At 47.2% G+C, this 14,476-nt stretch overlaps 5 protein-coding genes across 5 annotated transcripts; 2 read left to right on the forward strand and 3 right to left on the reverse strand.

Annotated features, from left to right (window-relative positions):
- Positions 1 to 281: 281 nt before the first annotated feature.
- On the reverse strand, positions 282 to 1,884 carry PtrM4_142750 (uncharacterized protein; the record flags this gene model as incomplete). The annotated part of the gene is made up of 2 exons (XM_066109596.1): positions 282 to 1,708; positions 1,758 to 1,884. The coding sequence occupies 2 exons, from the start codon at positions 1,882 to 1,884 to the stop codon at positions 282 to 284; spliced, it is 1,554 nt and encodes a 517-aa protein (XP_065960518.1).
- A 21-nt stretch (positions 1,885 to 1,905) lies between these two features.
- Positions 1,906 to 2,850, reverse strand: PtrM4_142760 (uncharacterized protein; the record flags this gene model as incomplete). Its single annotated transcript, XM_066109597.1, has 1 exon — positions 1,906 to 2,850. One exon carries the CDS (start codon positions 2,848 to 2,850, stop codon positions 1,906 to 1,908), a length of 945 nt encoding a protein of 314 aa, XP_065960519.1.
- Positions 2,851 to 6,824: 3,974 nt separating this feature from the next.
- On the forward strand, positions 6,825 to 7,112 carry PtrM4_142770 (uncharacterized protein; the record flags this gene model as incomplete). The annotated part of the gene is made up of 2 exons (XM_066109598.1): positions 6,825 to 6,979; positions 7,109 to 7,112. 2 exons carry the CDS (start codon positions 6,825 to 6,827, stop codon positions 7,110 to 7,112), a joined length of 159 nt encoding a protein of 52 aa, XP_065960520.1.
- Positions 7,113 to 9,046: 1,934 nt separating this feature from the next.
- PtrM4_142780 (uncharacterized protein) lies at positions 9,047 to 9,873 on the forward strand (the record flags this gene model as incomplete). The annotated part of the gene is made up of 2 exons (XM_001942137.2): positions 9,047 to 9,368; positions 9,431 to 9,873. 2 exons carry the CDS (start codon positions 9,047 to 9,049, stop codon positions 9,871 to 9,873), a joined length of 765 nt encoding a protein of 254 aa, XP_001942172.2.
- Positions 9,874 to 10,691: 818 nt separating this feature from the next.
- Positions 10,692 to 13,341, reverse strand: PtrM4_142790 (Dimer-Tnp-hAT domain containing protein; the record flags this gene model as incomplete). Its single annotated transcript, XM_066109599.1, has 3 exons — positions 10,692 to 11,419; positions 11,472 to 12,284; positions 12,384 to 13,341. 3 exons carry the CDS (start codon positions 13,339 to 13,341, stop codon positions 10,692 to 10,694), a joined length of 2,499 nt encoding a protein of 832 aa, XP_065960521.1.
- Between the last annotated feature and the right edge of the window lie 1,135 nt (positions 13,342 to 14,476).

A 14,476-nucleotide genomic window follows, 5' to 3' on the forward strand; every position in this document is an offset into this window, starting at 1 on the left:
GTACGCAAAACACCACCCAAATTGTACAAGACCCATAGAAACTCCACAACGACCATCATACATAGAACGGCTTAGCCAAAGTCCCACATAGTCACCGACTGATACAGGACTCTAATGGAAATATAATAATAATATGGGTCTTGTACAATTTGGGTGGTGTTTTGCGTACTCCAATTCCAGAGCTAGTCTTCCATTGGCGCGGGTGCTAAAGAGCAGTGTGGTGAATAGAAAGAGATGTAGCAGCGGGCTCTTTTGGATAAGGAAATATTGTTTTTGTAGTTTTATACAGTGTCTGTCTGTTCGGTGGTTTGCCCAAGGTGCCATTTTCTCGTGCCAATCCTAGTACTTGCGATAAAGGCTAGAGTAGCTTTAATGCCTGTCTTTTTTTGGAGGAGAAGTGGGAGGGTGATGGGTCTGTGTGGTATTGCTTCTTTGAGTGTATTTCGATGTGTTTTGTACTGTTTGCAATCTAGAAGTAGGTCCTGTGGTGTTTGTGGTTTGTAGCATATACATAGATTGCAGTCTCTCTTGTTGAATCTCTTAAGGTAGGAGTTGAAGTATCCATGTCCTAGCTTGAGTGAGTAGAACGCGCTTGAGATTTCTCTTGGTGTTCCCTTCGGGACTTTGATTGTTGTATGTGTGTTGAGCTTAAAGATCCTTGAGTAGGAGCTTCTGTTTTTGGTGGGCCTGTCGGTATACCTCTTGTACTCCATCAGTTGTTCTGTTTTTTGTATTTTGTTGATTTCTGTGCCTAAGTAGGCTAGGCTCGCTATGGTCGATGTTGTTGGTCTCTCTTTAGCTGCTTCCTTTGCTAGCGTGTCGGCTTTTTCGTTGCCTTTGACGTCGTTATGTCCTGGGGCCCACTGCAGGTGGATAGATGCTTTCTTTGTCGTTATTCTCTTTGCGGCTCTGATGCATCTTAGTAGCCACTGTTGTCCCAGGTTGTCCGATAGGTTGTTAAGCCTATGCATTGCTGCTTGGTTGTCTGCGTATACGTAGATCTCTTGGCCTTCTTGTGCCACTATAGCCGCGTGTTCAAATGCCTGTGCTATCCCCTCTAGTTCACCGTTGTAGACTAGTTGGGAGCATCCAATGTTTGTCTTTTGAGAAGAGGTTTCTTCGTGGGTGGAGCTGTACGCTACTACACCTACGCCGATCCCTATTCCCTTGTCGTGTTGTGAGGCATCTGAGTAGATTGCGGTGAAGTTATCTCCGCTCCTTGATAGGATATAATCCGCGTGTGCAATTTCCTCTTCCTCTTTGCTCTTTTTTGATACAGTAATCTTGTAGTTAAGACTTTCCCACGGTCTGAACCTATATGGGATTATCTTTTCTACGCTATTGTTGTCTCTCTCTGGGATTGACTTAATAATAGTATATAGTTGTCTATGCTGGTTTGGCTTTTTGTAGCTAGCTTTGTCTGTATTTGTGATCCTTGTAATTGCTTTCTGGATTGGGTGGTTGCTGGATAGCTGGTGTGCTCTAGACGCATACTTTCGGTTGTTGGTGTTAAGTCTAATTGCAGGTGACGTAAGTCCGGATTCAATGTACTGCCGCCTTAGTCGAGGCTTGTCTCTTCCCTCTATGTACTCATTACCACCTTGTAGCTCAATAATCTTTTGAATGTGTACAAGAACTCGCTCGATCCAAGCTTGGATTCTTTGCTGAGAGCGATCTTTCCAGCATTTCTGCCAAATCTTAACTGCGTCTGCTCTTGATTTAGGAGCTCCCTTTAGCGTTGTCTCCTTTTTTTATACAGAACCAGCATGGCTCAATACAGTTACAGTCTGGCGAGTTATCACACCAGAGTAGTCTCTCAACGTCGTGCAGGCGATAGATCACACTCTGATAGTGGTGGGCGTGGCTAGGTGCCTTATCCTCCATTACAACAGTCTGAGGTCTATCTTAGAGGCATTCTTTGGCGAAAGGAATCAGCTTTGGGATGAGAACGCAGGTCTGACGTCTCCACCAGTCTATGCCACCTCCAGACGTGCGCATCAGCTTGCCTGTCTTCTCTGTCCATCTCCATTGAGGCTTCCTGCCACGCTTATTACGTAGCCCTATTCTCCTCATAGACTCTAACAGCTCCCACTCCTCTCTCTGTAGAGGCTCAAGCTCAGCGTTTAGCTGCTCAATCCGACGAGCAGCATCCTCTTTCTCTGCCTTTGTCTCTGGCTGATAGACATGGCATGGACCTTTCTTGTCGTACGAGAAACGGCCCCAGAACATAAACTCAGAGTATCCCTTCCACCTCTCACGGATGCAGCTCTTGACTACTCTCTCATCTGCCCTTCTCCAGACTCTGTAGCCCCCACGTCGGTGGTTGATTACCACGGACGTCTCATCTGTCCAGATGACATTCTTCCAGTCCTCCAACGTCCAGTCCTTATGCTCTAATGCCCACTTAAGACGAGCACTCCTCATCTCCTGTGTCAACCCAGGCTTCCTCGTTGGCTTGGTATTTCTGTATCCTGCTGCTCTCAATACCCTCCAGACGGTAGAGGCAGAGATTTCGACTCCTTGGAGACTGAGCCCACCAGCAAGGTCAGCACAGCTCTTCTCTCGTCCATATCTATCGCGTCGTACTTGTTGAAACATCTGCTCCTTCACCTCCTCTGCCTGCTTAGCAGGTCTACCAGGCTTCGGAGCATCCTGGACGTGCTGTGGGAAGATCTTAAGAGGGAGAACGTTTGGCTCAGAGCCAGCAGCGATAGCTCTACTATAGATACGATCAACCGTACGAGGATGGACGCCAGTCAGCTCTGAGATCTGTGACGTTGACTTGCCAACAGGAGGTGACTTTAACGTTACAATTAAGGTACGGGTATAAGAATCAGTATTAGGAGCCATAGTAGATAGATGACTACGACTGATCAACAGCTCAGCTCAAAGGTGGGAGTTGTGCCAAGACAAGTTGCGCCGAAGCGCCGAAATTAGCGTCAGACAGAACTTTTGAATGGCCCCTCTGTACAACCCTCATGATCCGATTGGTCATTTTCGGCACACGGGGGTTTTCGTCACATAGGGGCGGACTTTACAATAGTTACTATACTGGAGTTATAACGCGTTGTGTAGGGTTATAGAGTTGTTGAGGTCATCGTTAATACAGACTAGCCCAGACGCCTTAAAAGCCCTCTTAGTGTCCGTCCCTGTGTGACTAATGTTACAATTGAACCAGCGCAGCGACATAAACGATAGAGACGCTGTAGTTCTTATGTTATTTTCTACTGTTTATATTTCTCTAATAAGATTTTTGATTAGTGGCTGTTTCGCGGCTCTACTTAGCAATACAGTATCCCTTTAGCCCTGGCAGCTTGTATATCTTAATTAACTACCTTGATAGTCGTTCAAACGAAGGCCTCGGGCCGTACGGAGAGCCTCGGCGATAGGTTTTGTAATTGTTGGCGCGGTACCCGCCTCGCCACCCGCCTCGGTAGCCTCTGCGAATATGATCAAAATAACTGCTCCCATGCCTTATATGTTGTTTTCGAAGTTCATAAATGTCTTGAAACTCCCCCGGAGATTGATCCTCCGCAAGGCGACTTAGGTCTTCGTTTGTTGCGGAAGAGGCATCTGGATATTCCAGTAGATTTGTGTGCTTGTTGTTCTGTAGTGGTGTATAAGGCATTTTATAATTGATTTGTGGTTCTTCTAACCTGTAAAGCCATAAGAACCTGATAAACACTCTTCAATTTTAAGATGTACCGTGCACAATTCGAAGGAAGAGCATGCTCTTCCTTAGTACTTTCATCGTGACTTTGCTCCTTAGATGCCTGCGAACAAGCCGGTTCATATAATTGTTGGCTATTTTCTCTTAGCGATTCAAGTAGGGTAGAAGTGGCCGCAGACAAAGCCTCCGCCCATTGGAGTAAGCCATCGTTGCTCATGTTGAACGAGTTTGGAGCTTAAAAGGATCGATAACAATTTGAATGAAACAAAGCTAGTCGCAAAAGCCAAAAGAGTATCTGTGTTATTTTATAGCGATGAATACCCTAAAGCAGGGTCGGATCGAGGCAGATCTGAGGCGGAACATCCGGTTACCTACGATTCCGAATATATCCTTCCGAAGATTCCATCACATCAACGCCAAGCATCACTGTAACCAGTTATACTAGGCAATTCATATCTCGCCGCTTGCTTTGCCGTTCAATAATCACGGCCTGACCTATCGCTCTTGTCAGATTTTTATGGATGGGATCAAGTGTGTATTGTCTGTCTCTGTCTACGGCTCTGTCTGTGGGAGGTGGCCTCGCCTCGGGCTTGGCAGTGCTAAGTCCCGGCGCTAGCCCTGGTTTGGGGGTCTCATGTCCTTCCCCAACCACCATCGGCTCGATCATGGAGCAAAACCTCGCCTCAATCTGACAGCTCTCCTGCGCGCAGCCTAGCGTGTAGTCTGTTTGCCTTGTGTGCTTTATGGCCTCAGGCAGCAGGAAGAAATTCGCACTAGGCAGACAACATCCCTCTGTTAGGCGAGATAGCTAACCCTTACTTGGATGAAACAAGCGCTTATGCATTTTGCACGTGTATGGAAATCAACTTCCTCCTTATCTAGTTAGGCGCATTGATATTGGATCCTGATAGTCTTGTCTCTACCGAGACCATAATGCAGGTATATCACCCCGAAATCGTGTGTCTCTTGTTAAGAAATATTAGGAAGAGCATGCAGGGCCTTATTGTATTGGCGGGCTATTCAAATCGGGCGGATAATATCGGGAGTCCACAACATCGAGCAGTCTAAATTCTCTAGATCCAGCTCTCCTCAAACGCTAATCGACTGACTTGGAAGAAGAGCTAGAGGATCACTATGTGGAAGTTTTTTTTTTGCTTTACCGATTCAAGCTTTGTCATTTCAACTACGCAAGAAGACATTCATTCTATCCAATCCTAGTCTTCTCTTCATTAGTATGAAGGCTAGTAACTACTCAATCGATCCTACAGCTGCGAGATCGAGGCTCTAATTTGAGACTATATCAACCATATTACGAAGTTGTCTTTGAGCGAAATATCGTTGTTACTGCAGAACAGACCCCCCTGGTCCCTCTGATTCTTTTAGTCGTTGTATTCCATGACTCCGTATGATCATACCACCATTGTCGAAGAGCAACATATGAACATCATCGACTAGGCCACCACCAAGTCGCCCGCTGGCCTCCGAGTATATCCACACGCAATTCCCTTCAGCCAGGGTATCCTTTACTTTGAGGCGAAAATTTGGACTTTTGATCAAGATTTGAGGCCATAGCTCCACGAATGATTGCTTCGTTAGACATGTATCGTTGTGGACTAATTGGATGGAGTCGTGCATAAAAGCAGCTCCTGCCTCAGTGTTGCGCTTGTTGACAATAGTGTCTATCCACTCGAGGGCACGTGCTCTGAAATCCACTGTCATGCTGCGTATTTGGGCTTGTTGTATCTGGGCTTATTGACATGTGCTTGTAAGCATATAAAGCGTGGGGTGTACAGAGTAAGATTGTGTTGGAAGGTCTATAGCACTAGTGCTGAAAGGAAATAACGATAACTAGGAATGCATTCTGTTCGGTGATGGTGATTGATTTATTACGAACACAGCTGCTACGAAGGTATACCTAAGCTCTGCGCAAGGTGGGCCGAAGTCGGGCCGAAGTGTCCAGCAGCCGACGTCTCTACCGATACTCACGATCCGACAGATTGAATATTTTCCCAGAAATCAAGTTTGCATTAGATCTGTTGTTTTTGCGTGAACTTCCATTATCGGAGTTAGTGTCACTACTTATATTAATTAGGTCAAAAACATACATGAATCGGCGCTGGCTACGATGACGTGGAGCCGCGTGTGAAGGCAAAACCAATTTACCAAAATGACGTGTACAAAAACATGGGCTTGATTATCGCCCGCAACGCTATGTCTCGGAACCCGAGGTTATGATGGTAAAGGCAAGCAGCTTGGTTCCGAGTATTAGAGTATCTGTTGGTTGGCTTTGCACTAAGTGCGTAAAGGGAAATAACGATAACTAGGAATGCATTCTGTTCGGTGGTTCTGATTGATTGTCTACGAACATAGCTGCTACGAAGGTATACCTAAGCTCTGCGCAAGGTGGGCCGAAGTCGGGCCGAAGTGTCAAGCAGCCGACGTCTCTACCGATACTCACGATCCGACAGTATCATATTATGGCTAACTAATATAAAGTCTGCCCCTATGTGACGAAAACCCCGTGTACCGAAAATGACCAATCGGATCGCAAGGATGACACTTATCTACGACCCTCGTAATCCGATTGGTCATTTTCGGCACGCGGGGTTTTTCGTCACATAGGGACAGACTTTATGTCATATACGTAACGTCCGGCTACGTGATGTCTAAGATTTTAACATATATGCGAGAAGTTCCGTGGCTAGCATCATTCTATCTTTTGAATTCTATATATTGGCGGATTATATTATGAATAGACGAAGTGTTTTGTAAGGTGGTCGCTTTTGTCGCAAAATACTCATTTGCTAAGCTAATTGTTTCAAAGGTGATGTCTGTAACGGTGTGAGGAGAGGAGGAGGACTGCGTTGCATTGTGTAGCTATGGAGGAACTGCAGCTATATAGGTGTGTGTGATGAGAAAGTGTGGTAGCGATAGTGTCAGATAGCAGGCGTGTCGAGCCGAAAGTGCCGACACCGCTAGCTAATAACGGGTTAGCGTCTTAGCAGAACAAAACTCTCAGCGCGCACCTTAGAACAGACACAACAACAATCAATCATGAACATCCATCACTTTTGTGCAATATCTTATCTAATCTGACAGATAGCCGTACCCAACTCTCACCCAAGTCGGTCTTGGCAAGTCCCAAACCGTTACAATGTCTAAGCAAGGCCTACCTCCTACCCTTTTGTTTCTGGCTGCCCATGTCCACCTCAAGCAGTGTATCTTCCGGCGTGTTAGTTTCAGCGACAGGAAGCCCGCAGTTCCAGATGGTGGTACTGTAGAGAAATGCGAGATGAGCCCATCATCACGGTACGAGTCTGGCCGCATAATTTTTTTTCCCAAAGATCCAGAATCCCAGTCCTTTGTTACAAGTAAAAAGAAGGATTCTCTCCTTGACGGAAGGCCGAGGGATTGAAAGCTAACAGCTGTCCGCTTCAGCTGATGAGCCACCCCAACAATATAAGGACTTCAGAAATATGAGGCTGTACAACCACCCACAGCAGCAGCTATCTCGGAACGTCCCAGTGTATTGGTACATAGATGTATCCGAAGCTTTTCATCTACTAAATATTTCTTAGGTGGTGGTAATAAGTGTGAGCAGGTGGAGCAACTTCAACTTGACTTGCAGCACCCACAACTTGACGATGTTTTATTGTGATATTTTTCAGCACTGTATGATGCTTTTCAATTATTTAAATATTTAGTCAAGTTTATTCAACTACGCGCGGCTGTGGTAGATGTACACTCTCATGCACTTGCAGCTTCCGCTTTGCACACGCGGCTCAATTGTCATCTCGCATAGGCCATCAATTCTCCCAGTACACGCTTGCTCAGAAGAGGCTTAGACTCCATAGGTATCTCCGTTTGATTGGCCGGAGTATTGAGGAGAAGATTGACCCGTGGCATTGCTGACAAGAGCTAGCACTATTTGGGTAAGGTCACTATTGGATGAGAGAGGCTTAGCATGGGATCAAAAGCCGCCTGCTTACAGAAACCGGAAGCTGCAACTGCATGAGAGTGTATATATGTACTAAAAGCTATGTGTTATCATTGAGGTGACAGGCCTGCGCTCCGGCACGGGCAATATCATTGAAATCCTGCCATGTAAATTCTACGTTCTAGTTAGCTAGAAGGAAGCTCTTTGCCCTATCTGGAGGCTCCACGTCATATTCAGATGCTCCACGTCATATTCAGATGCTCCACGTCATATTCAGATGCTCCACGTCATGTCTGGAAGCTCCACGTCACCCCTACATATGGTTAACTTCGCAATCCAATTGACCGACCAACGTGAAGAGAATGAATAAATTATCTTTGCTTCATGGTATGAGCATACTGAGCTAATAATTAGTTGGCCTGCTTTTAACTTGATATTGTTATTATAGCTATACAAAATGGACTGTGAGATGCCCATTATATATCAAGTTCTCTTCTACAGTTCATCTCTGGTTGTTGCCTTACTATGGTTTGTGCGGAGATACGGAGATGACCGGCCATATTATGGAATACCTGTAGTTGGGACTCAGGAAAACGATACAGGTACTTGGGATGCTAAAAAACGTTTTCTGACTGACGCAAACGCTGTTATCGCTGCCGGCTTGAAACAGGTAAGAAAGAAAATTATGAAAGCTCAGCAAGATCATGATATAATATGAAATGAACAGCATTCCGGCCCCTTCCAAATATTTGCGAACACTGGGCCAAAGATCATCGTCCCCCCCACTATGGTTGAAGAGATTTCATCTGACCCAAGACTGACATTTCTTGGATTTATAAAAAAAGTAAGCCGTTATTAACTCTTCTACAAACTATATATATTTACAAAGCGCGCTGTCACAATCAGGACCTATTCTATGATTATCCTGGCTTTGAGGCTTTTCATGCTGTCGTACAAGACGGGATTCTGCTAGACACTGTCCGAAAGAAAATCAGCAATTCATTAGGTATGTTAGCAGAGTTCATACTTTGTGTTATTACAGAGCTGACACATTATGCAGTGGCGGTGACAGAGATAGTATCTGATGAGGCAGGGGCAGCGTTGCCGGATCTATTTGCACACACAAAAGGTAAGCACAACGTTCCTGAATAGAATTTCAATCCCGTATAGGCTAGATGTTGAACGTATCAGAATGGCGATCAGTCAATTTCTATCCATGCGCTCAGATCCTGAGCGCCCGTTTGTCGTCGAGGGTTTTCGTGGGGAAAGAGCTATGCCGAAACTCTGAGTGGCTGCAAATTTTAGTCGCGCACGCAGTCGAGGTTTTCCGGGCTGCTCGCGCCCTCCGGATATGGCCTACCTTCTTGCAGCCCATTGTCCATTGGTTCCTTCAAGAGACTTCGCAGCTACGGCGGACAAAGCGGCATGCCTTACATATCATGGGTGACCATCTGAAGGCGACTGGCGGACTACTAAGTCAGTCTGATGCCTGGGCATGGCTAAAGCACGAAGCTGGTGAAAGACCCTACGACATTGTCAACGCCCAGCTGGGACTTTCGATTGCAGCGATCAACACGACTGCTGGTTTTCTTACCAACGTGCTGTATGATCTGTGCGCCTATTCTGAATACATGGACCGCCTGCGCGAAGAAATTGATCGTGTCCTTGGAGACGGTTCCATAGAGAAATCCAAGTTGGTAAAGTTACAGTTGATGGATAGCTTTTTGAAGGAGAGCCAGCGTCTCCACCCAATGGCTCTCAGTTAGTATAACTCAGGAAACACTTTTGAGTAATTGATGCTAACATGACAATACCAACTTTAGTCACTATGAATCGTCGGGCAGAGGAAAATCTGGTCCTTTCTGATGGCACTGAGATTCCGAAAGGGGCTCTTCTGGCTGTTCCGACTACTATGATGCAGAGCGATAGCACTTATCAAGAAGCACACGTGTTCAAAGGGGACCGTTTCCTGAGACTTAAAGAGGCAACAGGCGATGAAAAGAAACACCTGCTTGTTACGACGTCTTCTGAACACATTGGATTTGGCCATGGACTTCACGCTTGTCCAGGACGCTTCTTTGTTGCCACAGAGATCAAAGTTCTTTTGATCCATCTCTTGCGTGACTATGACTGGCGTTTTGCCACAGCTCAAGATGATCGTCCGGCGAACCTTTGCATTGGGGCTGAAAATATTCCTGATCCAGGCGTCAAAATAGAATTTCGATACCGAAAGTTGATTACCAGCCCAGTAGTCTTGCAAGGATAGCATCTATTCTAGGTAACGTCCGTCCCTGTGGGTCGAATATCCCTCCAACGGACCACCAACATTGTCCAAGCATTTCCTGTCCAAGCCGCACAGTTTAATATAGTCAAGATGATATGTATGTTCTCGTACCTATATCCATCTATCGCAAGCTTTTTATAGCAAAATTACAGGCTAAAGCCCCTTCGTGTGTGCCGGAAAACCTGATGGGCCGGAACTGGCCAATAGGAGCGCAAAGTCAGCAGTCATTCCTGCGCGATGGTGTATCTCATTGGCTCATTCCGGCCCGCAAGGTTTTCCGGCACATAGGGAAGGGGGTTATTCAATTATTCAAAATCTGTCAGTATGCCAGCACGCGAAGTATTTACTCTCTGGAAAAGCCAACGAAAGTTACAGCAGGCTGGAACAACCCGGAGTACACCTAGATAAAGGCCGCATGGGATGCAAGATTAAAACCATATCTTTTAGGCTTATATAGTATCCTAGGGGCGCTCTGAATAATCAAGTAACTTTGTCGTTTGCGTTAGAGCAGGGGATCTTCATTGTAACGGTTTGGGTCCTGCCAAGACATATTCTGGTACAAGTTGGGTACTGCTCTCGCTACCACACTTCGTACATCCCACATTCATATATATAGCTGCCCACCTTCGTAGCCAGACTCCGCAACAATCAAGTCAAGACAATCTGAGACCGATTTCTTGACTTGATTAGGCGAGAGCAGCCCTACGGATTGTTTTGATTGCAGATTGAGGTGTCGTGAGGCAGTTGAGATTGTCTTGACTTGACTTGATTGTCAGAAATTTTAGATTTTGGTAGTGTAGCTACTCCCCCAGAGTTACGATATCTAACGAGTCTGTCCAGTTGTATATATCGTACTCTCGCGCCAGTGAGTCGTCTGTAAAGCTCTCGCTACTACTGCCGCTACTATCACCGTCGCCGCTGTGCGTTTCAATTGTTTTTATGGTAGTGTAGCCAGCCCGAGTCCATGCCCGTATAAGCTGTAGAGCCGCAAGCAACTCACTGCCGATCGCGCGTCGTTTTGGCTCGAGTAGATCACCGAGCTCACTAAAGAGCCGCTCGCACTCACAGCTTGAGGCTGGGATAGTCAGTATATCGATTGCAAACTGGCTTAAACAGGGGTATTTTGAGCGCATCGCAATCCAGTACTGGATAACGTTACCGTCGTCAAGGCTACGCCATGGCGGCTCTTGATTAAGCCAGCGGTCATACTCATCGCCTTGCGGGGCTGCTGCTGTGTGATTACGCTGTGTATAGGCCCCGATTACCTCGTCTATATCGCTTGTTCGGGCGGCTCGAGCCGCTGGAATAGCCACTGGCGTTGGCAGCTTTTTATAGCTTTTCCAAAGCCGCTGGAAGCCCTTATTAGCGGCCTCGATCCACTCTGGCTTCTCGCTCCAACTGTTTTCACAGTAGTATTTGTAGAGAGGGTGGAGGCACGTAGCAGCGTAATAGACTGGGGAGTCGTCGAGCTTATTGTAGTAAGCGTCAGCCTTGTTCCAGGCAGCGCGGAGGTTAATATGAAGGTGATCTATAGACGCAATCGTTAGCGAGGAAAACCTGTAAGTAGCTGCAAAATATACCTTCTGGCGCCTCGTTATGCGCGTTGAAGTCAACGTCAATCCATGGCTGCGCAAGCTCTTCGAGGTTACGCAGTATATACTCGAAGACTGGCAGCACTTCGTAGATTGCGCCAAAACTGCCAACCTTACCGCGACCCTCTAGCCTCTTCGTTGCTATCTTAAGCGGCTTAAGGCAGTTCTGGTACTCTGTAATTGTTGCCCAGTCGTTGGCAGCGAGCCCGCCTTGCCTCATCCAAGCCGGCACATCCTTGCAGGCGCTACCGCTGCGCTTTTCGTTAAAAGCGACACTTTTAATGTGGTGCTCCATATATCGATCAAAGGCGCCGTGAAGCTTTGTAGCGCGCTCAATAGCGGCGTGATACGAGTTCCAGCGGGTGACGACCGGGCGTACGGGTGTAAGGAGTGGGATCTGATCATCGGCCGGCAGCGCTTTGTTGGCGTCGCGCTGGCAAGCCTGGAAAAGCTCATGCTGCTGCGGCGTCCTGATGAAGTTGATAACTGCAATTAGCGTGCCTAATTGCCCATGTCGGCGCCACTCGCGCATGTACAGCTCCTCTGTTCTAAGCTGCTCTGCAACGTTGTTGTACGAGTCCTTGTCGTCGCCGAAAAGCAGAGCTTGCCCAATAAGATTGATCGTATGAGGGCTGCAGCGGAGACGATGGTGTATAGGATCAAAGCCGCCGTAATCGCGCGCAATTGCTGCAATTGCGGTGTCATTATTTGACGCGTTGTCGAGGACAAAGTAGCCTAATTGATCAGGTGTAATGCCAAACTCTCTCAGCGTCTGGATAACAACAGCAGCAATAGCCTCGCCTATAGAAGTTAGCTAGGTTGCGCAGAATTGTATTTTTATCTTGCCTGTGTGCGCGCCAGCGAGCTGCGGGAGGCTAATAGGCAAGTCGTGTACGGCACCAGCTGCTGTAGCAAAATGGGCAACGATCCCAAAGAAGCCGCGCTTCCCGCCCTTAGTCGTCCAGCCGTCAAAGCTTATGTGTATTTTGCTTATAGCTGCAGATAGGGCTAAGACTATCTGCGGCTTTAGCAACTTGAACAGCCTCATCGCATACGTTGCGACACTGCGAGGGCTTCGCCACAACGCGCTTTCTGCCTCTGGGTTGGCGAACTTGATCATGTCGCGCGTCGATTGCCGGGCGATTATTTCCATTGGCATATTGTTGTCGACAAGCCAGAGAACAAAGGCGAGTCGAAACTGTTGTACGTTAAAGTAGCCAAATACGTTGGCTGCTTCTTGGGATAGTTCAACGCCGCCGTCGATCGCCTGCTGCAGCGATAGCTGACCTTGCCCGTACGCGATGCTGCTTTTTGCGTCGAGATCGTTAGACAGGCCATGGCCTCGTGCAGCCTTCCGGAGGTGAGTTGCTACTGCAGACGTCGCTCTCGTTATATCGTATAGGCCACCACCAAAGACCTTGTGAGAATGGCAGTATCTACATACAAACCACACGCTTTTTGGGTTGCTCCGCTTAACAACGCGATAGCCATGCTGATATATCCAACTCTTCTTACCTGTTGGCGCCTTAACTGGCTTCATGTATTGCTTCAGCCGCTCCCAATTAATCCCATCAAAGTGATCAGCCCCGTCAGTCTCCCACGTCGACCGGCCTGCGCCAGCGTCGTCTGCTATTAATCCAGTGCCAGCGTGGCTGCCCTCAGTGGGCGCGGCGATCTCAGCTTCAGGTTGCGACTCCAAAAATTGCGTTTCCCACGCTGGCTCAGACGGCGACTCGGTGGCCTGGCTAGCTAGGGCTTCTCGGGGCGACAGCGATCGCTGCGATAGGCGCAGTCGTTTAGCAGCTTTAGCAGCAACTGTAGGTGCGCCGCTACGCTTCTTTTGAGATCGGGGAGGCATTGTAACGCGTTGTTAAAAACGAACGATATAGGCGGAGGATAGAGGGGTGAGGGGAGCTCCGCTAGGTAATACGACTTAGTAGGACGCGCCACGACGCGTCACGACGCGCTATCACGAGAAACTCCATCCTTTATCTATCCTTCACCCTCCACCCCTACAGCAGCGGCACAATCTCATCAATCTGGTAATCTAGATGTCACGGATTGATTGATTGAGCTACCAATCTAAAGACTAGCTTCTTGATTTGATTATAGCTTCAATCTGACAATCTCACAAGATCAATCTCACAATCCGGATTGATTGTTGCGGACTCTGTTCGTAGCTACACCAACAATGCAATCCCCCTCTTCCTCAATCCTACTGTTACATTCATGAGCACGTCTTACTTTGGATTCAGCGTACTTGAATGCCATTTTCTCCATGGCACTAATTACTCTTATGACTCTAGATATCATAGGTAGAGCTAGCCAGACGTCGGCGAAAGGTGTGCTGAAAGGCGTACGCCTTTCGTACCGCGCGATGGTGGGGCTTGAAAATCTCGATTTTGCGCTCTGCAATGCAAACAATAGTGACGATGTTTTATGACGCGTTTAGAGTTCCGATGGCCGCAAAGCGCAAAGGTTTTGCGTATCTTGAATATGCAGAAGGACATGATCATATGCTCTCAGTCAGCAACGAGAGAGAAAGTGATTTGCTGTAAAGCTGGAACAGGTCGTCATTCCGTTCTCACGCGCCAGTGCTCGTTCGCGAACCAGCAGGAGAATAGGCTTGTTAGCGAGATGCAGTGAACGCCCACACAAGCAAGACAAACAGAATTAGAGCCGTGGATTGCATGCGGGCGACTGTAAGTGAGGAACAAAACAGGCCTTGCAGCACATGCGTTGTATAGTCCGTTCGGTAATGTGGCAGATGCGTACATACTATTGTCAGAACAAGCATCTATCGATGTAAGCATCAAACATGACACCAGAACAGCAATAAATAGCACATAGGAAAGGCTCACATTAAAGTGTTTAGCACTTTGAATGTTAGGGGCTTTGCAAATAGATTGTACAACTGCTTCGCGGTGGTTCGACTACTCGCTATATTGAACAGTTTTGTTGAGAAAGAATGACTCTCTCAGTCATGGCATGTA

This window comes from Pyrenophora tritici-repentis, chromosome 8 (genome assembly GCF_003171515.1).
Source record: "Pyrenophora tritici-repentis strain M4 chromosome 8, whole genome shotgun sequence".
NCBI classification, from domain to species: Eukaryota; Fungi; Ascomycota; class Dothideomycetes; order Pleosporales; family Pleosporaceae; genus Pyrenophora; species Pyrenophora tritici-repentis.